The sequence below is a fragment of the Tupaia chinensis genome, unplaced genomic scaffold, assembly GCF_000334495.1.
Source record: "Tupaia chinensis unplaced genomic scaffold, TupChi_1.0 Scaffold138136_1, whole genome shotgun sequence".
Lineage (NCBI taxonomy): Eukaryota > Metazoa > Chordata > Mammalia > Scandentia > Tupaiidae > Tupaia > Tupaia belangeri.
This window is the reverse complement of record NW_006198035.1, coordinates 212,173-236,834: the sequence shown is the minus strand read 5'-3', so window position 1 is coordinate 236,834 and position 24,662 is coordinate 212,173. Positions and strand designations below refer to the sequence as shown.

General features: G+C 40.9%; 1 protein-coding gene across 2 annotated transcripts in view; it reads left to right on the top strand.

Moving 5' to 3' along the window:
* LOC102502757 (transmembrane protein 180) overlaps window positions 1-5,224 on the top strand; it is a 41,251-nt gene extending 36,027 nt beyond the window's left edge. For both annotated transcript variants that reach the window (XM_006161093.3, XM_006161092.3), the window contains exon 7: window positions 4,970-5,224. In XM_006161093.3, coding sequence (XP_006161155.1) covers window positions 4,970-5,102 — 133 coding nt within the window. In that variant the 3' untranslated portion in view covers window positions 5,103-5,224. The remainder of the gene's footprint in view (window positions 1-4,969) is intronic.
* The last annotated feature ends 19,438 nt before the right edge of the window (window positions 5,225-24,662 follow it).

The following is a 24,662-nucleotide window of genomic DNA, read 5'->3' as shown; positions in this document are numbered from 1 at the left end:
AGTAACTTATTAACTGTGTACTTTCGGGGCTGATATGGATAGGGAAAAAACAGAGTGGAATGGAGACAGATGCTGCTTTAGTTTTGTAAAATTTAAGCTCTTGAGTATGATAGGATGATAGGTGAGAGTATGATCATTGATATGGCCCCCTTACCTCATAGGGCAGAATTTACAAATGGTCTAGCAGGTAGAAGCTAAGAAAATGAAGTAAAGGACACTAGACAGTAATTAAAAAATAAAAAACCTAAATCATTTATTTATTCATTTGTTGTGATTTTTAAGTCACCTGGTTCAGGATGTGAACTGCAGTTGTTCATGTGGGAATCCAGCGCCTTAACCACCATGCCACCTGCTGGCTCCAACAGTAATATTTTAAAATATTATTACCAGAGGGAAGGTATATTTTTAAAAGTAATTATTTATTTTTAATTTTATTTATTCATTTACTTATTTTATTTTGACTAGAGAGAGAGAGAAAGTGAGAAAGCAAGCCACCAGGTCCAGGATTTGAACCATCATCTGCCATGTGGGAATGTTCAGCATCCCAACCACCACGCCAACCACTGTTCCCCGGGAAGGTGTATTTTAAAATTTATTTATTTTTAAAGAATTATTTTATTTAACTTTATTTATTTATTTAAATTTGACCAGAGAGGGATAGCATGAGAGAAAGAGAGGGAAAGTGAGAAAGCAAACTGCCAAGTCTGGGACTTGAACTGTGGCCAGCCATGTGGGAGTCTAGTGCCCTTAACTGCCATGCTACCTGCTGGCCCCAGATATATTTTTATTTTAAAAGTGGAAGATGGTGAGAGAAGATTGAGTGTAAAACCCTTTCCATAAGAAGTGCTATTGTTATTATTATAAGATGATAATAAATATATTTGTTTAATATCTCTTTACCTCCACTAGAATGTAAGCTTTGTTGAGGGCAAGGATTATTGCTGATTTGTTCACTCTGTATTCCAAGCACCTAAGTAGTAAGTGTGCAATAAATGTTTGTTGAATGAATGGAAGCTTAAGCAGGGCTTAAGAATTATTTTCTACCAGAGATTTATTTTATGTTAAGGTTAGAAATGAGAGGTGAAGACATTTTGAAAACTGAATAACCTAACTTAGTAAGCTTTTTCATATACCATTGGATAGAAATAATAAAGTAATGTGAGACAGGAAAAGAAATTCTCTAAAATTCCAAGGAAATCTTGGAAGAGTATACAGAGATACAGTGAAGCAGAAGGGAATTCACTTGTACTTTGGAGACTATGAAGTCATTAAAATGCTTGCACCTTCAGAAGCCAGGTGGGAGTGCAGTGGTGGGACAGCTGGACCCACAGGGGAAGGTCCTGGGTTGTGTCCTGGGACCTCCCTGGGCATGCCAGGCATGCGTGCCTATACCTGGGATACTAGCTGAGACTGGGAGTGGTTCATGGACCCTGTTGGGGATGCCTGTCACTTTCTCACTTGCTCCAAGAAAAATAGATAAATAAGATTCTTGAAAACGATTGCAACTTCAGTAACACAACATAAGCCTACAAGGGTTGGGTCTGAACACAACATGGTAGTTATCAAATTGTCTTAGTCGGTTAAGTGTTCATTCCTGTTCGCCCTTGAACTTCCAGGATGTGCTTTCTCTGTGCAGTGTTGTCGGCTCGCAGCACAAAGCTTTGCCTCTGCGGGTTTCAGAGGTGTTCCCCACACTCTCTCACCATGGAAAAAGGAGATAAAGACAATTCTGTCTCACAGATCGAAAATCTCCCAGAGAGAAGCCCTGGTAGCTGACATCTGATTTCTTGATATTTCTGAACCTGGAATCTGTTATAACTAAAGGATGCTGAGGGGTAAGGACCCCCTGCTGCTTACCAAACACACTCCAGACAAAAGCACAGATGTGCCTCAGCCAAGCAGAAACCAGTCTTTTCATAAGATACTCAGTTTCTGAGCACATGTTGTAACAATTCTGTGACCAGTAGCTCATGGCCATGGCTCTGTGCATCCCTCCGCTTAAAGGTCGTGATTAGGCCATGTCCTTTCATTTTTGTGTTGAGATATGTGTGTTTTATGCCACTTCAGAGTGGAATGTGGGCTTATTTCGGGTCGTCGGAAAAGTCATGACGCATTTTTACATAGAAAAATACATCATGTCTTTCCTGATGACCTAATATTACAGTCTCGCATCTTGCACCCATCGTCTGTCCAGTTCTTCCCTTCAGTCTCGTGGTTCCAATCAGCAACTATTCAGAGTCAGCGAGAGAAGTCTCGTGCTTGTGAGCGCCCACATCGAATTCAGAACCGCAGTCATGACCTTCTCTTCTCGTTCTTGAAACCTGTGCTCAGCCGTTTCAAGTCTCCTATGTCCTGACTGGTAGTCATGAATTAGAAATTCCTGAATCGCTTCCCTAGAGTGGTCAGAAGCAGCTAATTGATGGTATTTTTGGCTTTGCCAATCAGAAAGCACATGATTCGGCCATTTTGGCTGCAAGTGACAGAAATCCTAATGTAAGCAGGTAACGTAAACATCAAAGGAGCATACCAGCTTCTAGGACTTGAAAGTCAGGCAGAGCGAGATCTGAAGTGATGCCAGAGACCTGCTTTTCTGATACCACCTCTGGGTTGGGTGACAACTTTCATTTTAAATGTCATTCTTTCATGAGAAGGGGAGAGAAAGACACCTTTAACAGGGTCTCATGCTGATACCCTCCCCCCAAACCTTCGCAGCCAGCCAGGATTGCAGGCACCGCATTCTGTGTAGAGAGTACAGGGGGACCAAGCCTATGATCTTCCATGTGGATCCAGACTCACTTGAGGGACCAGCAGTTAGTGTAATGACTATGTCGCTGGACTCCCATGTAGTTGACCGCGGTTCGCATCCTGGACCAGGTGGCTTAAATTCACGCCGGGCACGTGTTCATGTGTGCCCAACATCCCGAGAGGAGAATGGAGGAGAAGGGATTGTGGCGTGGCCTTCCCCCCGCCCCCGGGGTGGGGGGACGACTTCTCGCTTTCTGTCTTTCTGTCTCTCTCTGTCTGTCTGGTGAGTGCACGTGCCCTATAGCAAAAACCTCTAAAAAAAAAAATCCAGACTCACTTGAGCAGTGCATTACCACTTCACCACCCCCAACTGGCCCTTTGGTGCAAGCTTTTACCACATGGCAGCAAAATAACTCCATTTGTTTACCTGAGCCTTACTGCCCAGAGTCATAAGAAATTGTGCTTTTGTCCCAGCAGCACAGCCAAAGTCCCTGGGTAGACACAGAAAGGCACTGTGCGAGCTACCTGCCCCTTACTGAGGGGTTCTAGCCAGGTCTGCCACGTGCTTGACCTTGGGGGTGGGAATGGGACGGTCATAAGGACCAACGCAGGCTCACTGTGGAAGAGGGGAGAGGGTTTTAACTAAAGCAATGGATGCCGGGAAGACAAAACACCATATGCCTCTAGAAATGAGGCTTCCCATAGTTTGAGTAGAGCAGAAGTGTAACCACGTTCTGACAGCACGATTAGTTCTTCTGCTACTTCTAGAGGTCCAGTCCAGCTTCTGGGCAGTCCAGCTTGTGAGCCTGGAGTCTATGGTTATACGAGAATCTGAGAAGTAGCAGCAGCAGAAGAATGGAGAGTGGGTAGGGAATAATCAGTTCTTGAACTGAGCAGCACAGAAGGTGAAGGGGGCTCAAGGAGCAGTTAGGAAGATGGCCATACCTAACAAATGCAGTCCAGTCCAGAGCACCAAGGATATTCCCAGCTATGGCTTTTAGAGGGAGAAACAGTGATAGCTGGAGGTTTTGCACATGATCTAGGCAGAGGCCATCTAGTTAATGCCTCCTTATCCTCCAGAAGTCAGCTCAAATACCATTTCCTTGGGGAGACATTTTTCTGGACTCCACTTCCCAAGAGTAGGTTAGACCTTCTGACGGTGAGTTCTCATCTAATACTCTGAGCTCGCCCATCATGACACTTTTTCTGTCATCTTCTGTAATTATATGTAAATCAAGCTTATTCAGGATTAATATCTATCTCCTGCACTAGGATCCAAGCTCCATGAGGTTAGAGACTCTTACTAGTTTTGTCTACATGGAATACCCAGTATTTAGCCCCATGCCTACCTAATACATTAATAATCACATAATACCTACTGTTTTGGAAGAATGCATGATACATAGGTTCTGGTCATAGTGATTGGTTTTAGTACGACAGTGTAACACCCTGCCTCCTCTTCTTGCATTAGATAGTTTGACTTTTTCATGTCATTCTTCAGTTGGCTAAATTATTGAGTTGTCGAGAAAGTCATGATGCATTTTTGCATATAAAACCAGAAAAATACATCATGACTTTCCTAACAACCTAATAATAATGTGCTGTTTTGAATAACTCAGATAACCAAAAAGAAGCTATAGACTGGAAAACCAGCCTCTGAATAATGAAGACCTCCCTTTTACTGTATATGATTTAAATGAAAAATAAGATCTATCTGAAATATAATTGAGTACCATAGGAATCTTCAGAAATTCTTAATGGAATTTCTTCCATTAAGCAGAGAACTAGGCCATGTCACTTCTGTATATTATTATTGGCCCTGGTTTCCTCTTGTATCAGTTGTATTGAATGTTTAAAATTCGTCGGATGGTAATTGCAGGAGATGAAAGGATTATGAATATGAGCATGTATATCCCTCTGCATTGTACCCATACCTTGGCCTCTGTCCTTGAGCCTCCCATGCAGTGTGTGGTTATTGCAACTGTAGCATTTTTTCACCAGGCATTGTGATCAGAGGTTTACATGTCAGCATCCTCTGGTGTGAGCAGCTAGAAGGTATGAATTATTCAATTAGAATAAAGATGATTTGATGCAATGTCCTTTAGTTTTTAAAGGGGCCGGTAGATAACAGAACTTTGCAGAAACCCTTTATTTAATAATTTTGAATTAATAAGAAAAGCCACTGGAAAAAAATAACTGTGTTTTATATCTTTTTCCCCCTTAGTGTACTTGCAGATCTTCATGAGGATATGTTTAGTTTGATTTGCCTGGGTCCACTGGCCATTGCAGTAATTCAGATTCTGGTTTGGAGCTCATTCTCAGTGAGAAACAAGCCAGGCTGCACAGGGACTTCTTAAGGCCAACACCAGCTATTACGAGATTCAAACAAAGCTTCAAGGTGTTCTTAACTGCTTCTGTTGTGCCAGAAGGCAAAATTGTTCTTCTGACTTGTTCAGAAAACAAAACAAATAAAACAAACACAAACAAGTTCCAGAACTTTTTGACTCTAATTGAAAAGTGAAGCATGGGCCTAGCCACGGTGGCACAGTGAAAGGGTGCCACCATGGCACCTTGGGACCATAGGACCTTCTGGAGGAGAATGGAGGATCCTGAGAGGAGAATGGAGGAGTAGGGATTACGGCGTGGCCATCCCCCCTGAGGGATGATTTCTCGCTTTCTATCTCCTCTTTCTCTCTCTGTCTTTCTGGCAAGCACAGGTTTTGCCCTATAGTGAAAACCTCTCCAAAAGAAAAAAAGAGGAAAAAAAAAGAAAAGGTTAAATATGAGGTAAGTCCTCTCAGTTGGGTGTTTCCAAGAGGTCTTGTTGCCTGGACACATCTGTAACGCTTCACCAATGAATTGACACATGTGAGTTGCTTTAGGTTTTCTTTTCTTTTCTTTCTTTCTTTCTTTTTTTTTTTAAAAGAATTATTTTATTTGAACATTATTTATTTATTTATTTTATTTGACCACAGAGGGACAGAGCGAAAGCAAAAGAGAGAGAGAAAGTGAGAAAGCAAGTCACCAGGTCCAGGACTCAAACCATGGTCAGCCATGTTGGTGTCCAACATCCTTAACTACCACACCACCTGCTGGCCCCTTGCTTTAGGTTTTCCAGAGCAGGGCTTGGCTGTGTGTGCTACCTCTTTTTATTTATTTATTTTTAAACCTCATATTGCTTTTCTGACCAATGTTATTAGTGAGACAACCCTTCTATCCCCACTTTTTAGAATGCATATTGCATCACTATTGTCTGTAGTTTCCTCTGTGATTAATAGTGGAAAAGATCACCACACTCCCTGATTTCAAAATATATTATAAAAATATTGAAAGTAAAGCAGCATGGTAGGTATAAAAACACTCACCAACCAATGGAACAGGATAGAAAGCTCAGAAATAAACTCATTCATTTATTGTCAATTTTTGACAAAGTTGCCAAGACCAAATAGTAGGGAAAAAACAGTTTTTTCAATAAATGGTGTTGGGAAAACTGGATGTTCATATCTAGAAAAATGAAATTGGACCCTTATGTTACACCATATACAGAAATTAACTCAAAATGAGTTGACTGTTAAACATAAGACCTGCAACTGTAAAACCACAGAAGAAAACAGGGAGGAAAGTTCCACAAGATTTTTTTGGATAGGACCCCAAAAGCACAGGCAGCAAAAGTAAAAGTAAGAGGTCTGGCAGGTGGCGTGGTGGTTGAGGGTGCTGGACTCCCATGTGGCTGACCACAGGTTGAGTCCCGGACCAGGTGACTTCCTGTTTCACTTTCTCTCGCTCTCTCTCTGTCTCTCAAATTAAAATAAATGATGATAATAAAGTTAAATAAAAATAATTCTTAAAAAATTAAAAGTAGACAAATAAGGTTACATCAGCCTACAGAGGTTCTGTACATCAAAAGATGATTAATACAGTGAAGAGACGACCTATGGACTGGGAGACAGTATTTGTAAACTATACATTTAGTAAGGGATGTGTATGCCTAAAATTTCTACGGAGTAAAGAAATGGAAGAGAAGAAATTGCAGCATGATCATGCCCCATTGGTGGGTTCTTTCTCCTTCTCCCTTTCTCCCTGTCTCCCTCTCTCTGGTGAGCACATGTGCGCTATTACAAAATTAAAGAGAAGGGAACCAGCAGTTAGTGTAATGGCTATGTCACTGGACTCCCACGTAGTCGACCGTGGTTCGCGTCCTGGACCCAGTGGCTTAAATCTCACGCCGGGCGCGTGTGCGTGTGTGCCCAAGATCCCGAGAGGAGAATGGAGGAGAAGGGATTGTGGCGTGACCATCCCCTCTGGGGGGTGATTTCTCGCTTTCTGTCTCTCTGTCTCTCTCTGTCTGTCTGGCGAGTGCACGCGCCCGATAGCAAAAACCTCTCAAAAAAAAAATTAAAGAGAAAGGAAGAAAGAAAGAAAAAGAAAGAAAGAAAGGAAGGAAGGAAGGAAGAAAGAAAAGAAGGAAGGAAGGAAGAAGAAAGAAAGAAAAGAAGAAAGAAAGAAAAAAGAAAGAAAAACTTAATGCAATTGACCTTTATAGGATACTCTTCCCAACAGCATCAGAATACACATACTTTTTAAAGTGCACATGGAATATTTACCAAGATAGGTCATATTCTGGGCAATAAAACAAACCACAACAAATGTAAAACAGTAGAAATCATATGAAGTATTTCCTCTGATTACAATGGAATTAAATTAGAAGCCAATAACAAACATACCTGGGAAATCCTCCAATATCTAGAAGTTAAAAAATATATTTATAAGGCTTAGCAGGTGGCACACTAGTTAAGGCACTGGACTCCCACATGGCTGACTGCAGTTTGAGTGCCAGACCCAGGGACTTGAAACTGGCAGGGGATGTGTGCATGTGTGCCCAAAATCCCAAGAGGGGAATGGAGAAGGGATTGTAGTGTGATCATCCCCTTGGAGGGGTAATTTCTCACTTTGTCTCTCTGTCTCTCTAGTGAGCACACACACCCTATAGCAAAAATCTCTCCCTAAAACACACGCACACACACACTCACACACACACACACACACACACACACATGCATATTACAAATAACTCATGGATCAAAGAGGAAGTCACAAAGAAAATGAGAAAATATTTAAAATTGAACAAAAATGAAAACACAACACATCAAAATTTGTGGAATGCAGCAAAAACAGTGCATTAAGAGATATTTATGGCCTTATATACTTATATTAGAAGAGTTTCAAAACAATAACATATGCTATCAGTAATAAACTAGGGAATAAGTTAAACCCAGTTAAGCAAAAAGAGGAAATAATAGAGATCAGAAATCAAGAAAATTTAAAAAAGGAATCAATTACACCATAATCTGGTTCTTTGAAATATCAACGAAGTTGACAAATTTCTTGCCAGATAATTCAAGAAAAAAATGTGAATTTCCACTATCAGGAATAAAAGGGGCATCAGTTAAGATTCTATAGATACATAAAGGATAATAAGAAAATATTATAAAATCTTTACATCAATAAATTTGACAATTAAGATGTTTTACAATGAGGAACAACAGGTGGCATAGTGGTTAAGGAGCTGGACACTCCCACATGGCCGACCATGGTTTGAGTCCCGGAGCTGGTCGTTTGCTCTCTCACTTTCTCACTTTCCTCTCTCTCTCTCTTTCTGTCTGTCTCTCTGGTCAGATTAAAATAAATGAATGAATGAATAATGAAATTGAATAAAAACTGAATAAAATAATTAAAAAAAAAGATATTTTACAACGAAGAAAACTCCAGACCCAGGTGGTTTCACAGTAAGTTCTACCAGACATTTAAGAAGGAAATAACACCAATTATACACACACACTTTCAGAAAGTTGAAGAGTACACTTCCTGTTTCATCTTATAAGATAGTGTTACCCTTGTACTATAATCGAACAAAGACATTATAAGAAAAGAAAACTAGACCAGCAGATGGTGTAGCAGGTTACATCGCTGGACTCCCACATGGTTGACTGTGGTTCAATTCCTGGACCCAGTGGCTTGAAACTCATGCTGGGCATGTGTACTTGCATGCCCAAGATCCCAGGAAGAGAACCGAGAAGGGATTGTGGCAAGGCCATCCCCTCTGGGGAGTGATTTCTAACTTTCTCTCTCACTGTCTTTGTCTCTCTCCCTGGCAAACATATGTGCTCTAAGGAAAAACCTCTAAAAACAAGAAAAAAGAAAATTTTAGACTAGTATAGTTCATGAACATAGAAAAAAAGTCTTCCACAAAATATCAGCAAATCTAATATAACTGATATGAAAAAGATAATAAGCATGACCAAATAGAGGTTTAATTGTTGGAATGCAGTGCTGTCTCAACATTCAATAATCAATCAATGTAATCCACTATATCAACAGACAAAACATAAAAGTTGTATGACCATCTTAATTGATGCAGAAAAAGTATTGTTTATGAGTTCAATATCCACTCATACTAAAAATTCTCAGCAGACTAAGAACAGAAGTGAAATTCTTTGGGATCAGCAGGTGGTATGGTGATTAAGGTGCTGGACACTCCCACATGGTTGATCACAGTTCAATTCCTAGATCTGGTGGCTTGATTTCTCTCTTTCTCTCTCTCTCTTGTCAAATTAAAATGAATAAATGAATAAAAAATTTTTTAAAAAAAGAAGTGAAATTCCTCAACCTGGGGAAGTCCTCTACAAACAAACAAAAACCAAAACACATAATATTGCCTTTTAATTGTGAAAGATCTAATGGTTTCCTCCTAAGAATGGAACAAGGCAAGGAAGGATGCCTGTTCTTGCCTCTCCTGTTCAAAATCACACTAGAGATCCTAGTCAGTTTAAGAAGCCAGGAAAAAGTCAATGAAAAGAAGACAATTTTGAAAGAAATAAAAGACTGTTTCTATTAGCATTGGCATAGTTGTTTATACAGAAAAAGCCCAAAGAATCTATATCAAAGCTCCTAGAACCAATATGTGAATTCTGCAAGGACATTTGATAAGAGGTCAATGTATGAAAATCAAAATCTGTTTCTGAATGGTATGAATGAACATTTGGAATTTGATACCAATTTTTTTTTTTTTAATGACCTCTTATGACAGCATAAAAAAGCACAATGAGGATCTGGTGGTTAAGGAGGCTGGATTCCACGTGGCCAACCACGTGACTTGAGTCCTGGACCTGGTGCTTTAGAAACACACGAGTATGTGTGCCTGTGTGCCCAAAATGTTGAGAGGAGAAATGGAGGGAAGGGGATTGAGGTGTGGCCATTCCCCACGGAGGTGTTTTTTCATGTTCCCTCTCCTTTTCTCCCTCTCTCTTTTTGGCAAATACACACACCCTCTGGGAAAAAACAAACAAACAAAAACAAAACAAAAAAAACAGTGAGATGCTTAAGTATATATCTCTAAAAACATGTATGTAGCCAGCAGGTGACATGGCAGTTAAGGTATTGAACTCCCACATGACTGTCTGTGGTTTGAGTCCTGGACTCAGCAGCTTGCTTTTTTTTCTTTTTTTTTTAAGAGAGATTTTTTATATAAGGTGTGTGCACTTACCAGAGAGACAGAAAGGGGCAGAAAATGAGAACTCATCCCCCAGGGGAGATGGCCGCCATACAATCCTTTCTCCACCATTCTCCTCTTGGGATTTTGGGCAAACATGCACGCGCACCTGGTGTGAGTTTTAAGCTGCTGGGTTTGGGATTTGAACCATGGTTGACTACATGGGAACCCTGCAATGTAACCATTACGTTATCAGCCATCTGCTGGTCCACAGCTTGCTTTCTTACTTTCCCCTTTTCTCTCTGCCTCTCTTCGCTGTATAGCATGTTAAAATAATAATAATAATAAATAAAATTAAATAATTATTTTTTAAAAATGTGTAAGATAAACTGAACATGGTGGCACACACCTGGAGTTCCAGCATTTTGGGAGGCTAAGGCAGGAATTTCATGACAGAGTATGAAATTGTTTAAAAACAATGCATAAATGTATATGATAAAAACTGATAAGGAAAATTTAAAAAACACCTTAAACATAGATATATATATACTAAGAATATTGTTAAAGCACAAGTTCTCCAAGTGCAATCCAATCACAAGTCCAGAGGAAGTTCTGTAGAAATTAAGCTGATCATAAAATTTATAAGGAAAAACAAAAGAACTAGAACAGCTGTGAGAAAGTCTTAAGTGATTCATTTTCAAGAAATAGCTTAACACAAATTGCTTGATCAGCTCGCAAATATGACAACCCCAGAAAGTACACATTCTTGGAAAGTTCCTGAAAAATGAAACCCAAAAACCAACAGGTCGCCCTTGAGACAAGATGTCTCAAGATGGTGGCTGATCACCGACCTTTTTACTTCCTGGTTCTTCTCCTGCCTCAGGACATTTGGTGTGCCTTTTTCACAGACTTGTCCTGAGCCTGCACCTTTCCATCAGAGAGGGAAGGGAACAATAAATGCCTTATAAGGGAATAATGAAACTTAGGCGACCTTCGGGAAGATTGTACACTCCATACTCCTCACCCAGTGAGGAAGTGGGGAGGGACTTATGCATTAGGGAATAAATTGTTGAAACCATTTCAGGCGTGCATGTCCTTCAGGCACCGGATCTTGCAAGGCCACCATTCAAGTCTCACTTCACCATACCTCATGTCTCCTTGTCCACTCTTTGGCATTGGACGAGTGAGTGCATTTCTCACATAGTCAAAAACAATTTTAAAAGAACAGTTGCTGGACTCAAACTTGATTTCAATACTTATTATAAAGTTAGAGTAATTAAGAAAATGTGGTATTAACAAGAGGAACAATCTACAGTCCAGACACAGAATAATACATAATATGAAAAATTGATTTTGGGGGGCTGGCAGGTGGCATGGTGGCTAAAGATGCTGGACTCTCACATGGCCAACCACAGTTTGAATCTTGGACCTGGTGGCTTGCTTTCTTACTTTCTCTCTCTCTCTCTAATCAAACTGAAAATAATATACTAATAAAATTAAATAAAAAATAATTCTTTAAAAAATTGATTTTCGACAAATCATTCCTTATTACCATCAATCAGAGTCAATCTTTCTCCTTCAAATACTCCTGGTTTCTCATCTGACCATTTCGCAAACGTACCTCCCTATGACTCAGCATTTGGTCAGATTGCTCCCATGAGAGGCCTTTTAAAATTTAAAAATGGCTGCAGTCCTGTTGGTTTGCTTCAAATATACCCAAGAGAAGCCAGAAGATTGCATTTTTTTAATTGCCAGAAAGAATTATGTACTTGCCAGAGAGGAAAAGACAGAGAGTGGGAGAAAGCACTCCTAGTGGGGCAAGGTCACGCTGCAGTTTCTTACCTATGCTCCATCCTGTTAGGATGTGGGGCATGCGCATACACATGCCTGGCAGGCTACAGGATTAGAAACACAGTTGGCTATTTGGAATGTGACTTCTTTAACCACTAGGCTACAGGGCATCCCAAAGCTGCATTTTTAAGTTAATATTTACTTATTCTAAAGACAGGATCTTTCTTTTTTCATTTTTCTTTTTTCTTTTCTTTTTTTTTTTTTTTTTTTTTTTTTTTTTTTTTTTTTTTTTTTTTTTTTTTGAGAGTGTTTTCCTACAGGGTGCGTGCGCTCACCAGAAAGACACAAAGAGAGACTGAAAGCGAGAAATCACCCCCCAGGAGGGATGGCCATGCTGCAATACCTCTTCTTCCTTTCTCCTCAGGATCTTGGGTATGCACGCACACGCGCCTGGAGTGAGTTTAAGCCACCAGATCCAGGACTCAAACCGCTGTAGACTACATGGGAGTCCAGCAACATAGCCATTATGCTAACTGCTGGTCCCATCTTCTTTTTATTTATTAAATTTTTTGGCGGGGAGGGTGGGAGAGGTTTTTTGTATAGGGCGCATGTGCTCAACAGAGAGAGAAAGCGAGAAATCACTCCCCAGAGGGGATGGCCACACTGCAATCCCTTTTCTTCCATTCTCCTCTCAGGACCTCGGGTGGGCACGCACACACAGCCACCGGGTCTGGGACTTGAAACGCAGTTGACTACATGGGAGTCCAGCCAACTGCTGGTCCCAAAGACAGGATCTTTCTGTGTCATAATTCTCCTGCCTCTGTCTCCCTGCTGGGATTACCAGTGAGTACCACTGTGCCCAGCCTTTAGGTTGGCAGGGAATTGAAACCAGGCCTCCCGTGTAGTCTCTACCTGAGGAGCACAATCTTAGCAGCTGGTACACCACACCCACAGGGCCAGGAAATCATAGTTTAACCAGCACCACAGGCGATCCTGATGCTAGTGACTGTTTTAATGAACACTAGGAGGCAGTAGAGCATTGTGGTGAAGAATGTGGGTTCTCCATTCAGACTGGTTGGTTTACAGTCCTGCCTCAACCACTCTTCCCCTGTACAATAGGAGCATTCTGTGTCTTTGATTCTTCTGTAAAAACATTGTATTGTTATGAGAACTGAAAGGGACGACGTATGCAAAGCTCTTAGCACAGTGTCTGGCACCTAGGCGTGTTGTCATTGTTCTGAGAGACATGTGGCATTCTTGCAGTGCTGTCCAGAGGAGGCTGTCTTTCATGAAGAGTGAGACTGAGGTCCAGACCTAGAATTTCATGAGGTAGAAATAGCAGTTTTCAACAGTGTGTGTCTATGCTGTAAATGTATATTACAAAAAAATTATATGTAGATTAAAAAATTTAAAAATTTTGAAAAAAAAAAGATTTTGACACCAAAATAAACTTGTATTTAATTCCATGAACTTGTATTTCTAGTTCTATGTTCATTTCTAGAGTTGTTTCCCTCCCAGGTGTTTCACAGTAGTCTGGGCAAGCCTCACGCTATGAAACAAAGCAGATAGCGTGTGTGCATGTGTGCGTGCGTGTGTGCGTGTGTGCGTGCGTGTGTGCGTGCATGTGTGTGATGAATATGTAGGAGTAAGAAAGGCAGGGATTTTAGGACATAAGAAGCTGACAATCTGGTAAGCACCAACTCTCAAAACAGAAGTTCATCTCCACTTAGAATGGGGTACGATTTATAATAATTTCTTCCTGTTTTATGGAGCATTATGGAATTCCAAATCTGTGTTTCTTTTCCTTTTTTAGAACTTGAAAAGGCATTTATTTCTTTGACATTTTTTCCCCCTGTGATTTATTATTTTATTTTATTTATTTTTTTGAGAGGTTTTTGCTATAGTGCTTGTGCACTCGCCAGACAGACAGAGAGAGAGAGAGAGAGAAAAGAGAGATAGCGAGAAATCACCCCCCCCATGGGGGATGGCCACGCTGCAATCCCTTCTCCTCCGTTCTCTCGGGATCTTGGGCATGCACACACATGCGCCCGGCGTGAGTTTTAAGCCACCGGGTCTGGGACTCGAACCGCGGTCGACTATGTGGGAGTCCAACGACATAGCCATTACACTAACTGCTGGTACCTCCCCTGTGATTTAAAAAAAATTTTTTTTTTAATTTAGAGATTTTTTTCTATAGGGCATGTGTGCTCACTGGAGAGACAGAAACAGACAGAAAGTGAGAAATCACCCCCCTGGGGGGTTGGCCACACCACAATCACTTCTCCATTCTCCTCTCGGGATATTGGGCATGCATACATACATGCTTGGTGTATTTCAAGCCTCTGGGTCCGGTGCTCAAACCCCAGTGGATCATGTAGGAGTCCAGCGCCTTAACCACTATGCCACCTGCTGTCCCTGACTTTTTTTTTTAAATAATTATCTTATTTAACTTTATTCATTGTCATTATTTTTTAAAGAGTTATTTTTAAATTTTATTTATTCATTCATTTATTTTAATTTGACCAGAGAGAGACATAGAGAGAGAAACAGAGAGGGAAAATGAAAAAGCCACCAGGTCCAGGACATAAACTGTGGTTAACCATGTGGGAATGTCCAGCCACCTGTTGGCCCTTATTGTCATTATTTTATTTTATTTTATTTTTGGAGAAGTTTTTGCTATAGGGTGCGTGCGCTCCCCAGAAAGATAGAGAGAGACAGAGAGACAGAAAGTGAGAAATCACCCCCCAGGGGGATGGCCACACCACAATCCCTTCTCTTCAATTTTCTGCTCAGAATCTTGGGCATGCACACTTATGCACCTGGTGTGATTTTAATCCACTGGGTCCGGGACTCGAACTGCGATTGACTACATGGGAGCCAGCAATGTAGCCATTATGCCAACTGCTGGTCCTTTTATTTTATTTTATTTTATTTTTTTAAGTTGACCAGAGAGAGACAGAGAGGGGGGGTGGAAAGTGAGAAACCAAGCTGCCAGGTCTGGACTTGAACTGCGGTCAGCTATGTGGGAGTCCAACTGCCTTAACCACCATGATGCCTGCCAGCCCAGGAAAACACAGAATTATATCACTACCTATTATCACACATTATATCAGAATTTGGAAAAAATCCACAGAATTCATAATTCACTAAAGAAAGGAAGCAGGTGAAGGTTCATGTCTTCTGCATTCACGGTCTTTATCAATTTCCATTACTTCACAGATAAGATAGCAGAGATTATGTGATTTTTCCCCAAGGTTACATGGAAAGTAACCAGAATTTGTTTTTCTTGCCCCCTGGTGTAAATATTCACTCTGTTTTTGATGATAAAGATTGGGCCATTAGCCAGCTTGTGGCATGGTGTTTGTGGTAGCTGGATCCCACATGGCCAACCGTGCAGTTTGAGTCTCGGACCCAGTGGCTTGAGAAACATACCAATTGCTTGTATGTGCATGCCTAAAATCCCAAAAGGAGATATGGAGGAGAGAGGATTGTGACACAACCATTCTTCACAGGCAGGTGCTATCTAACTTCCCCTTTCTCTCTGTCTCTAAGTCTTTCTGCAGCACGTGCATGCATCACTGGAAAATACAAAGAAAAAAATAAAAAGTAGGACCGTATAAGTTGGCATAAAGTGTAGAAGTGCTCATTGAAAGATGAATGGATAAACAAAATGTGACATAAGACACACGGAATTTTATTCAGCCTTATAAAGAAATACAATTCTGATACAAGCTACAACATGCATGAACCATAAATGTATTAGCTAAAAATGAAATAAGCCAGTCAGAAAAGGACAAATAACATGCGATTCCCCTTACCTATAGAAGGTAGGTAGAGTGGTCAACCTTACAGAGACAGAAAGTAGAATAGTGGTTTCCAGGGGCCAGCTGGTGGTGTGGTGGTTAAGGGCGTTGGATTCCCACATGGCTGACCATGGTTCGAGTCCCGAACCTGGTGCCTTGCTTTCTCCCTCTACCTTTCTGTCTCTCTCTGTTAAAATTTAAAAATAATAATAACAACAAATGGGATCAAATAAATAAATTATTTAAAAAAAAAAAGAATAGTGGTTTCCAGGGTCTAGTGGGAGGGAACAATGGGGAGTTATTGCTCAATGGGTATAGAGTTTCAGTTTGGGAAGATGAGAAAATGGTAGAAATAAATGGTGGTGAAGATTGCACATCTCAAAATGGTATAAAAAAAAAAGTAAAATTTATGTATATTTTAACCTCAGCAAAAATATGACTACAGAAACAATTGGCATAGGAAGTGGGGACAGGGAGTCTGGAGTGAGGCAGAGCAGATCTTGAAAGAGAACCACAGTCACACTTGAATAAGCTAGGAAGCTCTCGTTGCTGTCCATTGCACTTTTCTGGCAAGTGAGGTCTAACACCTCTTGGATAAGGAAGGGCTGGCTTCTTATCTTCAGTTCCCATAGAGAGCAGGATGCAGGTAAATTCATCGCTGAGGTTTTGCAGGTCTAAAATATTGATGAGATGGAATACTGAAAACAGATGATCAGGACAGCAGGTGGTTAAGGCACTGGATTCCAGTTGACTGACTCCGAGATTTGAGTCCTGAACCCAGCAGCTTCAAAAACATACCAGAGGCATGTGCATGTGTGCCCAAAATTTCTAGAGAAGAATGGAGAGGAGATTGTGGTGTGGCCCTCCTGGGCAGGTGGGGGTAGGGGGTGATTTCTCACTTTCCCTCCCTCTTTGTCTTTGGTGATCTCATACACCCTATGGCAAAAATCTAAAAACAAAACAAAATAACAACAAAGAACACATGCTCTCACGCAGGCAGATTAGCGCAGACCAAACCAGCCCAGCTTTGGTCACACGGATGGTAGTGTGCCCCTCCCCAGTGTTAGAGCCACATGGAAGCATGGAGATCGGATCACCAGATTCTGGCTGTTGAAAGGTTGGAGAGGAGGGACTGCAGTATGTCAAGTCCTTGTCAAGGGTGAATTCCTCTCTCTCTCATGAAAGAAAGAAACAAAGACAAAAACAAACAAAAAACCCAAAAGCTATTTACTAATTTCTACTGCAAGACTGCCTTTATTAGCACATTCCTGCCTTATTTAAAGGATAAGGTGAGCATGGAATGAGGGGCAAGATGATCTAGGGTAATGTTAATGGCTGATGCCATAGATCCCTGAAAAAAATGGATGTCCTCATCCCTATGCACACGTGAGACATCTTCATTGAGCAGAGTGGGTTAGGATACTGTCTCCTGGATTGGTCATGGAAATCAGCCTGTGTTTCCATTTCTTATGTTTTCATGGCTGACCTAACTCCCTCCACTCTCCAGTCGCAAGGAACTGTTGTTTTTATATGAATATTTGATTACCTTCCTTCAGTTAATTTGTAGTCAAGTTTTGGCTTAGGGCCTTTCTTTTTAAAGGTGACTTTGCATCTCATTGATCTAATCCATTGAATATGTATGCTTTTTAAAAAGTGTGATTCTCAGGCAGCAATTTTATTTTTCTATTTCCAGAGTTTTCTCAGGGCGATTTTATGATTGACTCCATGACTACCTACCATGTCCAAAAAACCTGGTTTAATTTTTTTTTCTCTTTGAACAGCCTGAAACAAATATGTCAAAAATATTAATATAGGGACCAGCAGTTGGCATAATGGCTAAATTGCTGGATTCCCATGTAGTCGACCACGCTTCGAGTCCCGGAATCGGTGGCTTAAACTCACACCAGGCTCATGTGCGTGCATGTCCAAAATCCCAAGAGGAGAAAGGAGGAGGAGAAGGGATTGCGGTGTGCCCATCTGCCCTGGGGGGTGATTTCTTGCTTTCTGTCTCTCTGTCTCTCTCTGTCTTTCTAGCGAGTGCACATGCCCTATAGTGAAAACCTCTCAAAAAATATTAATATAGTCCTGATATTTGTATCCAGATACAAATTCTAAATAGAGTAAAGGATCTGACAAATGTTAGTTTTCCTCATGTACGATATGATTCCATCTGTTAAGATAAAATACTCATGTATATGCTGATATTTAAAGTATAACAATGGAGAAATTCCAGCACATGATCCAAACAGGGTGTTGCAGATGTCAGCCGTGACGCCAATAAATGATCAAACTTTACAAGGATATTTTAGATAAATGTCCTGAAGACTTATTTTATTGAATAATCATGATGAGCTGTGTAGATGTGGGAAAAATTATCTGTAAGTATGTCTTCTTATGCAAGTAAAAAGTACACACGGGGACCAGCAGATGGTGTAATGGTTATGTTGCTGGACTCCCATGTAGTCGATCACAGTTCGAGTCCCAGTCCCGGTAGCTTAAACTCACGCCAGGTGCATGTGCATGCATGCCCAAGATCCCAAGAGGAGAATGGAGGCGTGGCCATCCGGGGCGGGGGTGATTTCTTGCTTTCTGTCTCTCTCTGTCTTTCTGGTGAGTACAAGCATACACCCTATAGCAAAAAAACTCAAAAAAAAGGACACATGTGTTGGATCATCAGAAAATGATTTTCTATGCATTTTTGCATAGAAAAACATGCCGTGACATTTCCGATGACCTAATACAACTTAAAGCAATTTGTTTTAAGTGGTAAGATGTCTTTTTGAAAAGTAGCCAATTTGGCTCCAATGTCACTTATACTTTTGGTTACAATTTTTTTTCTTTTTCTGGAAGAATGGCCTGTTCTAATACATTCATGTATAACATACTACATTTATTTGAGATTCCTGAGCAAAGTCAGCCTCCCTGTGACTCAAGGTGTGTGGTGTGTGTATGTAAGGGCAGGGGGAGGTGGAATCCACATTCTTTTGTCTAAAGGGGAACATCTTTATGGTGGGGGAATGTGGCTGTCTTCTAATGTCTGCTCCTGTTCCGCGTCTTCCATCTCCAACTTTCCCAAAGACTTGAAAGTAGAAAGCTAATGAACTGAGAAATAAAGTTCCATTGTAGAGTAACTTCATAGCTACATTAAGCATTAACTTTGGCAACTTTAGGAAATTATATGGAACAAAGAATGCACGGTAAGGGGAAACCATAATAGGAATGAAACCTTGAGGCAGGGGTCTCAGTGCTTCGGTTTGGGTTATTTAATAATCGAATGCCTTTCTTCGGATTTAATTTAATGAGTTGTACAAGTGATACGTTTAAGGAAGCGCCTAGACTAAGTTGTAAAACAGGCTCAGATGAGTGGTGGCTGTCATAACAAAAATCAATCACAGTTTTCACCAGAGAAGGGAGATAGTTCTGCCTGATTTTCAGGTTGGTTGATTGCCCAAGTATCCTCTTTCATAAACGTGCACTTCCTCATGTTCTGACCAGTTTGTGGTTGTGCAAAAATGAAATAGTGGCCTTCTTTCATACCAGCATAGTTGTGGTTGTTCTGTGGTATGTTACACAAATTCCTTAAAATTGCATATGTTTACATATACACATATTTGGCTTGCTATAAAATAGTTAGATTTTAAGTTTAAAAAGCTTTCTCATCTTACAGTATACATTTTTTCATGTATTTCATATAAGTCAGACTATATTTTATAGCCACAGAAAAGGCTTTATAGTTTCAAAATAAGTATATCAGGACACCATGAAGTTACATGGTGACTTGAGTGGAGAGGAAGTAGCCATTTGTAAGAACAAACCCGCATACATACAGGAGACAGCAATTAAGAAGCCAAGGAGGGACCAGCAGTTGGCATAATGGCTATGTTGCTGGACTCCCATGTAGTCGACTGTGGTTGGAGTCCTGGATCCAGTGACTTAAACTCACACCAGGTGCAGGTGTGTGTGTGCCCAAGATCCCGAGAGGAAAATGGAGGAGAAGGGATTGTGGCGTGGCCATCCCCCCGGGGGGTGATTTTTTGCTTTCTGTCTGTCTTTCTGTCTCTCTGGCGAGTGCATGCACCCTATTGCAAAAGCCTCTAAAAAAAAAGAAGAGGCCAAGGATAGGGTTGTTTTGAAAGTCTGTTTAAAGCAAGATGAAAGATCTTTGGACCTTTGAAAATGCCCCAGAGACAGAATGAAAACAACAGTCTTCTCTATTTTTTCAGAGCTATGACTCATAGATCTGCCTTTAGAAGAATCTTCCTTATTTGAAATACATATTAAAGAAAATATATTAAATATATATTATTTCATACATATATCTTTTTTTAAGAATTATTTTACTGAACTTTATTTATTCTTATTATTTATTTATTTTAATTTGACCAGAGAGGGACAGAGAGAGAGAGAGAGAGAAGGCAAGCCGCCAGGTCCAGGATTGAACTGTGGCCATGTGGGAGTTCAGCGCCCTTAACCACCATGCCACTTGCTGACCCCTCATACATATATCTTGAAGTGGCTTAAACTATTATGCATGCAGATTTCTTTTAAGGATCTCAGAAGCAATCCCAAATATGCACAATATAAGATCAGAAGTAGCTGAATTATAGGTTAAAAATCTGCATCATAGTGGGTATAAAATGGAAACTATATTTTTGTAAGCTACTACATGACTCTTGTTTGATAACAGTTGTATTGCCATCAGTTAGAATTAATCAATTTATTTATGATCCATCAAGTTTGAGCTCTTATTATCATGAAGAAACTGTGCCTTTAAAAGAGGACAACTGGGGACCAGCAGTTAGCATAATGGCTATGTCGCTGGACTCCCACGTAGTCGATCGCAGTTCGCGTCCCGGACACAGTGGCTTAAAAGGCACGCCGGGTGCGTGTGCGTGCGTGCCCAAGATCCCGAGAGGAGAATGGAGGAGAAGGGACTGTGGCATGGCCATCCTCACTGGGGGGTGATTTCTTGCTTTCTGTCTCTCTGTCTCTCTCTCTCTGTCTGGCGAGCGCACACACCCTATGGCTAAAACTTCTCAAAAAAAAATTAAATAAAAAAGGACAATTTAGGTGGTACAAAAACTATACATTAAAATCCCTAATTTACACAATTCTATTTGAGAAACTGATTTGTCTGGTGGAACCTGGGATTTAGTTAAGTATTAGGTTTAAGGACACTCAATGGACTTTGTCTTGTATGAGACCAAGTTTGAAGGAGGTGGCTGCTCATCTCTCTCTCTCTTTTTTTTTTTTTTTTTGAGAGTTTTTTGCTAGAGGGCGCATGCGCTCGCCAGACAGACAGAGAGAGACAGAAAGCAAGAAATCACTCCCCAGGGGGGGATGGCCACGCCACAGTCCCTTCTCCCCCATTCTCCTCTCAGGATCTTGGGGACACACGCACACGTGTCCAGTGTAAGTGTTAAGCCACCGGGTCTGGGATGCGAACCACAGTCGACTATGTGGGAGTCCAGCGACATAGCCATTACACTAACAACATTGGTATTCTTCACTCTCAAGACTGAGGAACTCTCTCTGTCCTCATTACTGGCTACATCTACAGTTCAGGAAGAACTTGAGCAACTTGGAAGCTCTTTAGCTTAGCAAGGGGATGTCAAAATGAGGACCATGAAGCTATACTTCCTCAGGTCAGCTCCCTAAATAATCTTCTCCCGCATTCTCCCCACCTCCAATTAAGTCAGGTCTCTCTATTGTAAGTTCTCCAAGCAATCTAAAATTCCTTTGTGGAACTCAGCATTGCGTAATTATATATTCATTGCATGATTATGGGTTAGGTCTGCCTCCCTACTCCTCCTTACTCTACAGTAAACTCTATGACGGTGAGACGACTATGTGGGGTGTGTGTGTCTGAGAGAGAGAGAGAGAGAGAGAGAGAGACATTGCGTTTACTTTGCTTTCCATTTCACTAAGTCCAGAGTATTGCATGTACCCAATAAATATTTATTGATCTGTGAAAGTGGTATTTCTTTGTCTTCCTGATGATATATATTTTTTTTTTGGAGAGGTTTTAGCTATAGGGCGCGTGCACTCGCCAGACAGACACAGAGAGAGAGATAGAAAGCGAGAAATCACCCCCCAGGGGGGATGGTCACGCCGCAATCCCTTCTCCTCCATTCTCCTCTCGGGATCTTGGGCACGCACACACACGCGCCCGGCGTGAGTGTAAGCTGCCGTGTCCGGGACTCAAACCATGGTCGACTACGTGGGAGTCTAGTGACATAGCCATTACACTAACTGCTGGTCCCGCTGATGATATTCTTGACATAAATTGAAACAGGTATGAGCGTGCCACTGCAGGGAAACTGGAAGCTCAGAAGGTTCTGTAACTAAGTGAAATGTCATGGCTGGCACAGAGGTGGACGGATGAGCCAGCTGAGAAGTGTTCATCTACCAGAGGGGGAAAGACTTTCCTTCTGAAAAGACAAGCACCTCTGGCAGATCATTTGAGTTTGCTGTCTGGTTTTGTGATTTTAGGTTTGAATTTTTCACAGCTCTGTGTTTTATATTTTTTCCCCATTTCTCCCCAGAGTCCCATCTTTCCTCTCCTGGTTTGAAGTCTCATGAAGAGGTCTGAGGACAGACATTAATTTTTTTTTAGAATTATTTAATTTTTAAATTTATTATTATCGTTTAATTTGACCAGAGAAAGAGAGAAAGCAAGTTACCAGGTCTGGGACTTGAACTGCGGTAGGCCATGTGGACCAGCACCCCGACCACCACGCCACCTGACAGCCCCAAGGACAGACATTATTAGGAGAGTTTATCATTAAGGATTCTAAGAAAATGTTTTATAGAGGGTAGCTTAGCAGAGACTGAAGTCACATTAGTACTGAGCATCCTTGTTATGGTAACCTTGGTTGATGTCTTAAAGTTTATGAAGCTTTGAGATCGCATAGTTCCTTCAGATGTATTGTGAAGTAGACATATCAACACCACCACCCTAAGTTTATAGATGAGGAAAGAGAGGCTCAGAGGTGGTTGATTTGTCCAAATTAAAGTGAAAACAAGAGAAAATTAACATTTTGAGTGTTTACTATGTGTTGAGCATGACATGTCCTTTATATTTAGAACATGTAAATAATCCTCACTGCATCCCCATGAGATAGGTAACTATTTTTAGTATTTCCATTTTACAGACGAGGAAATGGAGACTTGGAGAAGTCAAGTAATTTGCTTCGGACACATAAGCAAGAAGCATAGAGCTAGGCTTCAAACCCTGATAGTTTGTCTCAAGAATGAAGATGATAAAACACTATGCTAATGAATTACCACTAAAGTAAAACTGTGTTTTGGTATTTGCTACTACAGGTCTTTTGACTCCTGGTTCAATGATTTTTTCTTTTCTTTTTTTTTGAAAGTATTGCTATAGGGCATGTTTGCTCACTGGAGAGAGCGGGGGAGGGGGAGAGAGAGAGAGAGAGAGAGAGAGAGAGAGAGAGAGATAGATAGATAGATAGATATCACCATTTAGGGAGGAAGGCCATGCTACAATCCCTTCTTCATTCTCATTCTCCTCTTGGAATTTTTGGGCATTGCACACACACACATACACACACTCACACACACATGCCTGGTGTGTTTTATAATCCACTGGGTCTAGAACTTGAACTGGGTAGTTGGTTATGTGGGATTCAGCCTCTTTTATCCCCATGCCATCTGCTGGCAGGCTGCTTTACTTTTTTTTTTTTTTTTAACTTGCTTAAAGTTTCACCTTGACTTAGAATCCACAATTGGAGACCACAGTGACACATATGAGTAAAATTATATCAACTAAGTTCAGACAAAAACCCTCCACATTTATCTATTTTTTCAGAGATGTTCATCCCTTAATAATCATAGCATATATTCTACTGACTATATGGAGAAAAACTTGCACCTTCCTCTGAAGGTATACTATATATATGTGTGTGTGTATTTTTTTTTTTTTTAAGAGAGATTGTTGCTATAGGATGTGTGCACTTGCCAGAGAGACAGCAAGCAAGAAATTACCAGCCAGGGAGAATGGCTACACCACAATCCCTTCTTCTCCATTCTCCTCTTGGGATCTTGGGCACACACAACATTGTAACCATTACACCATCTGCTGGTTCCATGGATAGATTTTTTCTTTTTCAATACTTCTTAATAATTTTTGTAGGGATCAGTGGATGGCCTAATGGTTACGTTGCTGGACTCCCATGTAGTTGACAGTGGTTTGAGTCCCAGACCCAGTGGCTTGAAACCCATGCCGGGCATGTGTGCATGCATGCATGCCCAAAATCCCGAGAGGAGAATGGAGGAGAAGAGATTGTGGTGTGGCCATTCCCCTGGGGTGAGGGGAGGGTGACTTCTCGCCGTCTGCCTCTCTCTGTCTCTCTGGCGAGCAGATGTGCTCTATAGCAAAAAAAATCTCCCTTAAAAAAAAATCTGTCCATGAAAACATGATTACGTGAGTTCTTTTTAGGCAATTATCTCTTCGAGGAGGTAACAATGATCACCAGTGACCAGCACGTTTTATGTCCTCTACAGAGCCAAGTCACTCTCCCTATGGGTTCTCTTAACATCATACTTTGTAATTGAAAAAAGAACATGAAAATGTCATACCTTGTAACTTAAAAGAACAACAAAGGCTTTGCCTAGAGCTCAGATTGGAAAATGATCTAGACAAAATTTCTGGCCTGTGCACAGAGCTATGACCCAAGTTAGACGCCTGAGGTCAGTGAGTAGAGCTTGGCACCCAGGGTGTCATTTATGTGTCTTCTGAATATCACTGACTGCGCTTCAAAGCCATTCTTAGAAAAGATACTAGTTCATATTTGATTTTCTGTGTTACCTGT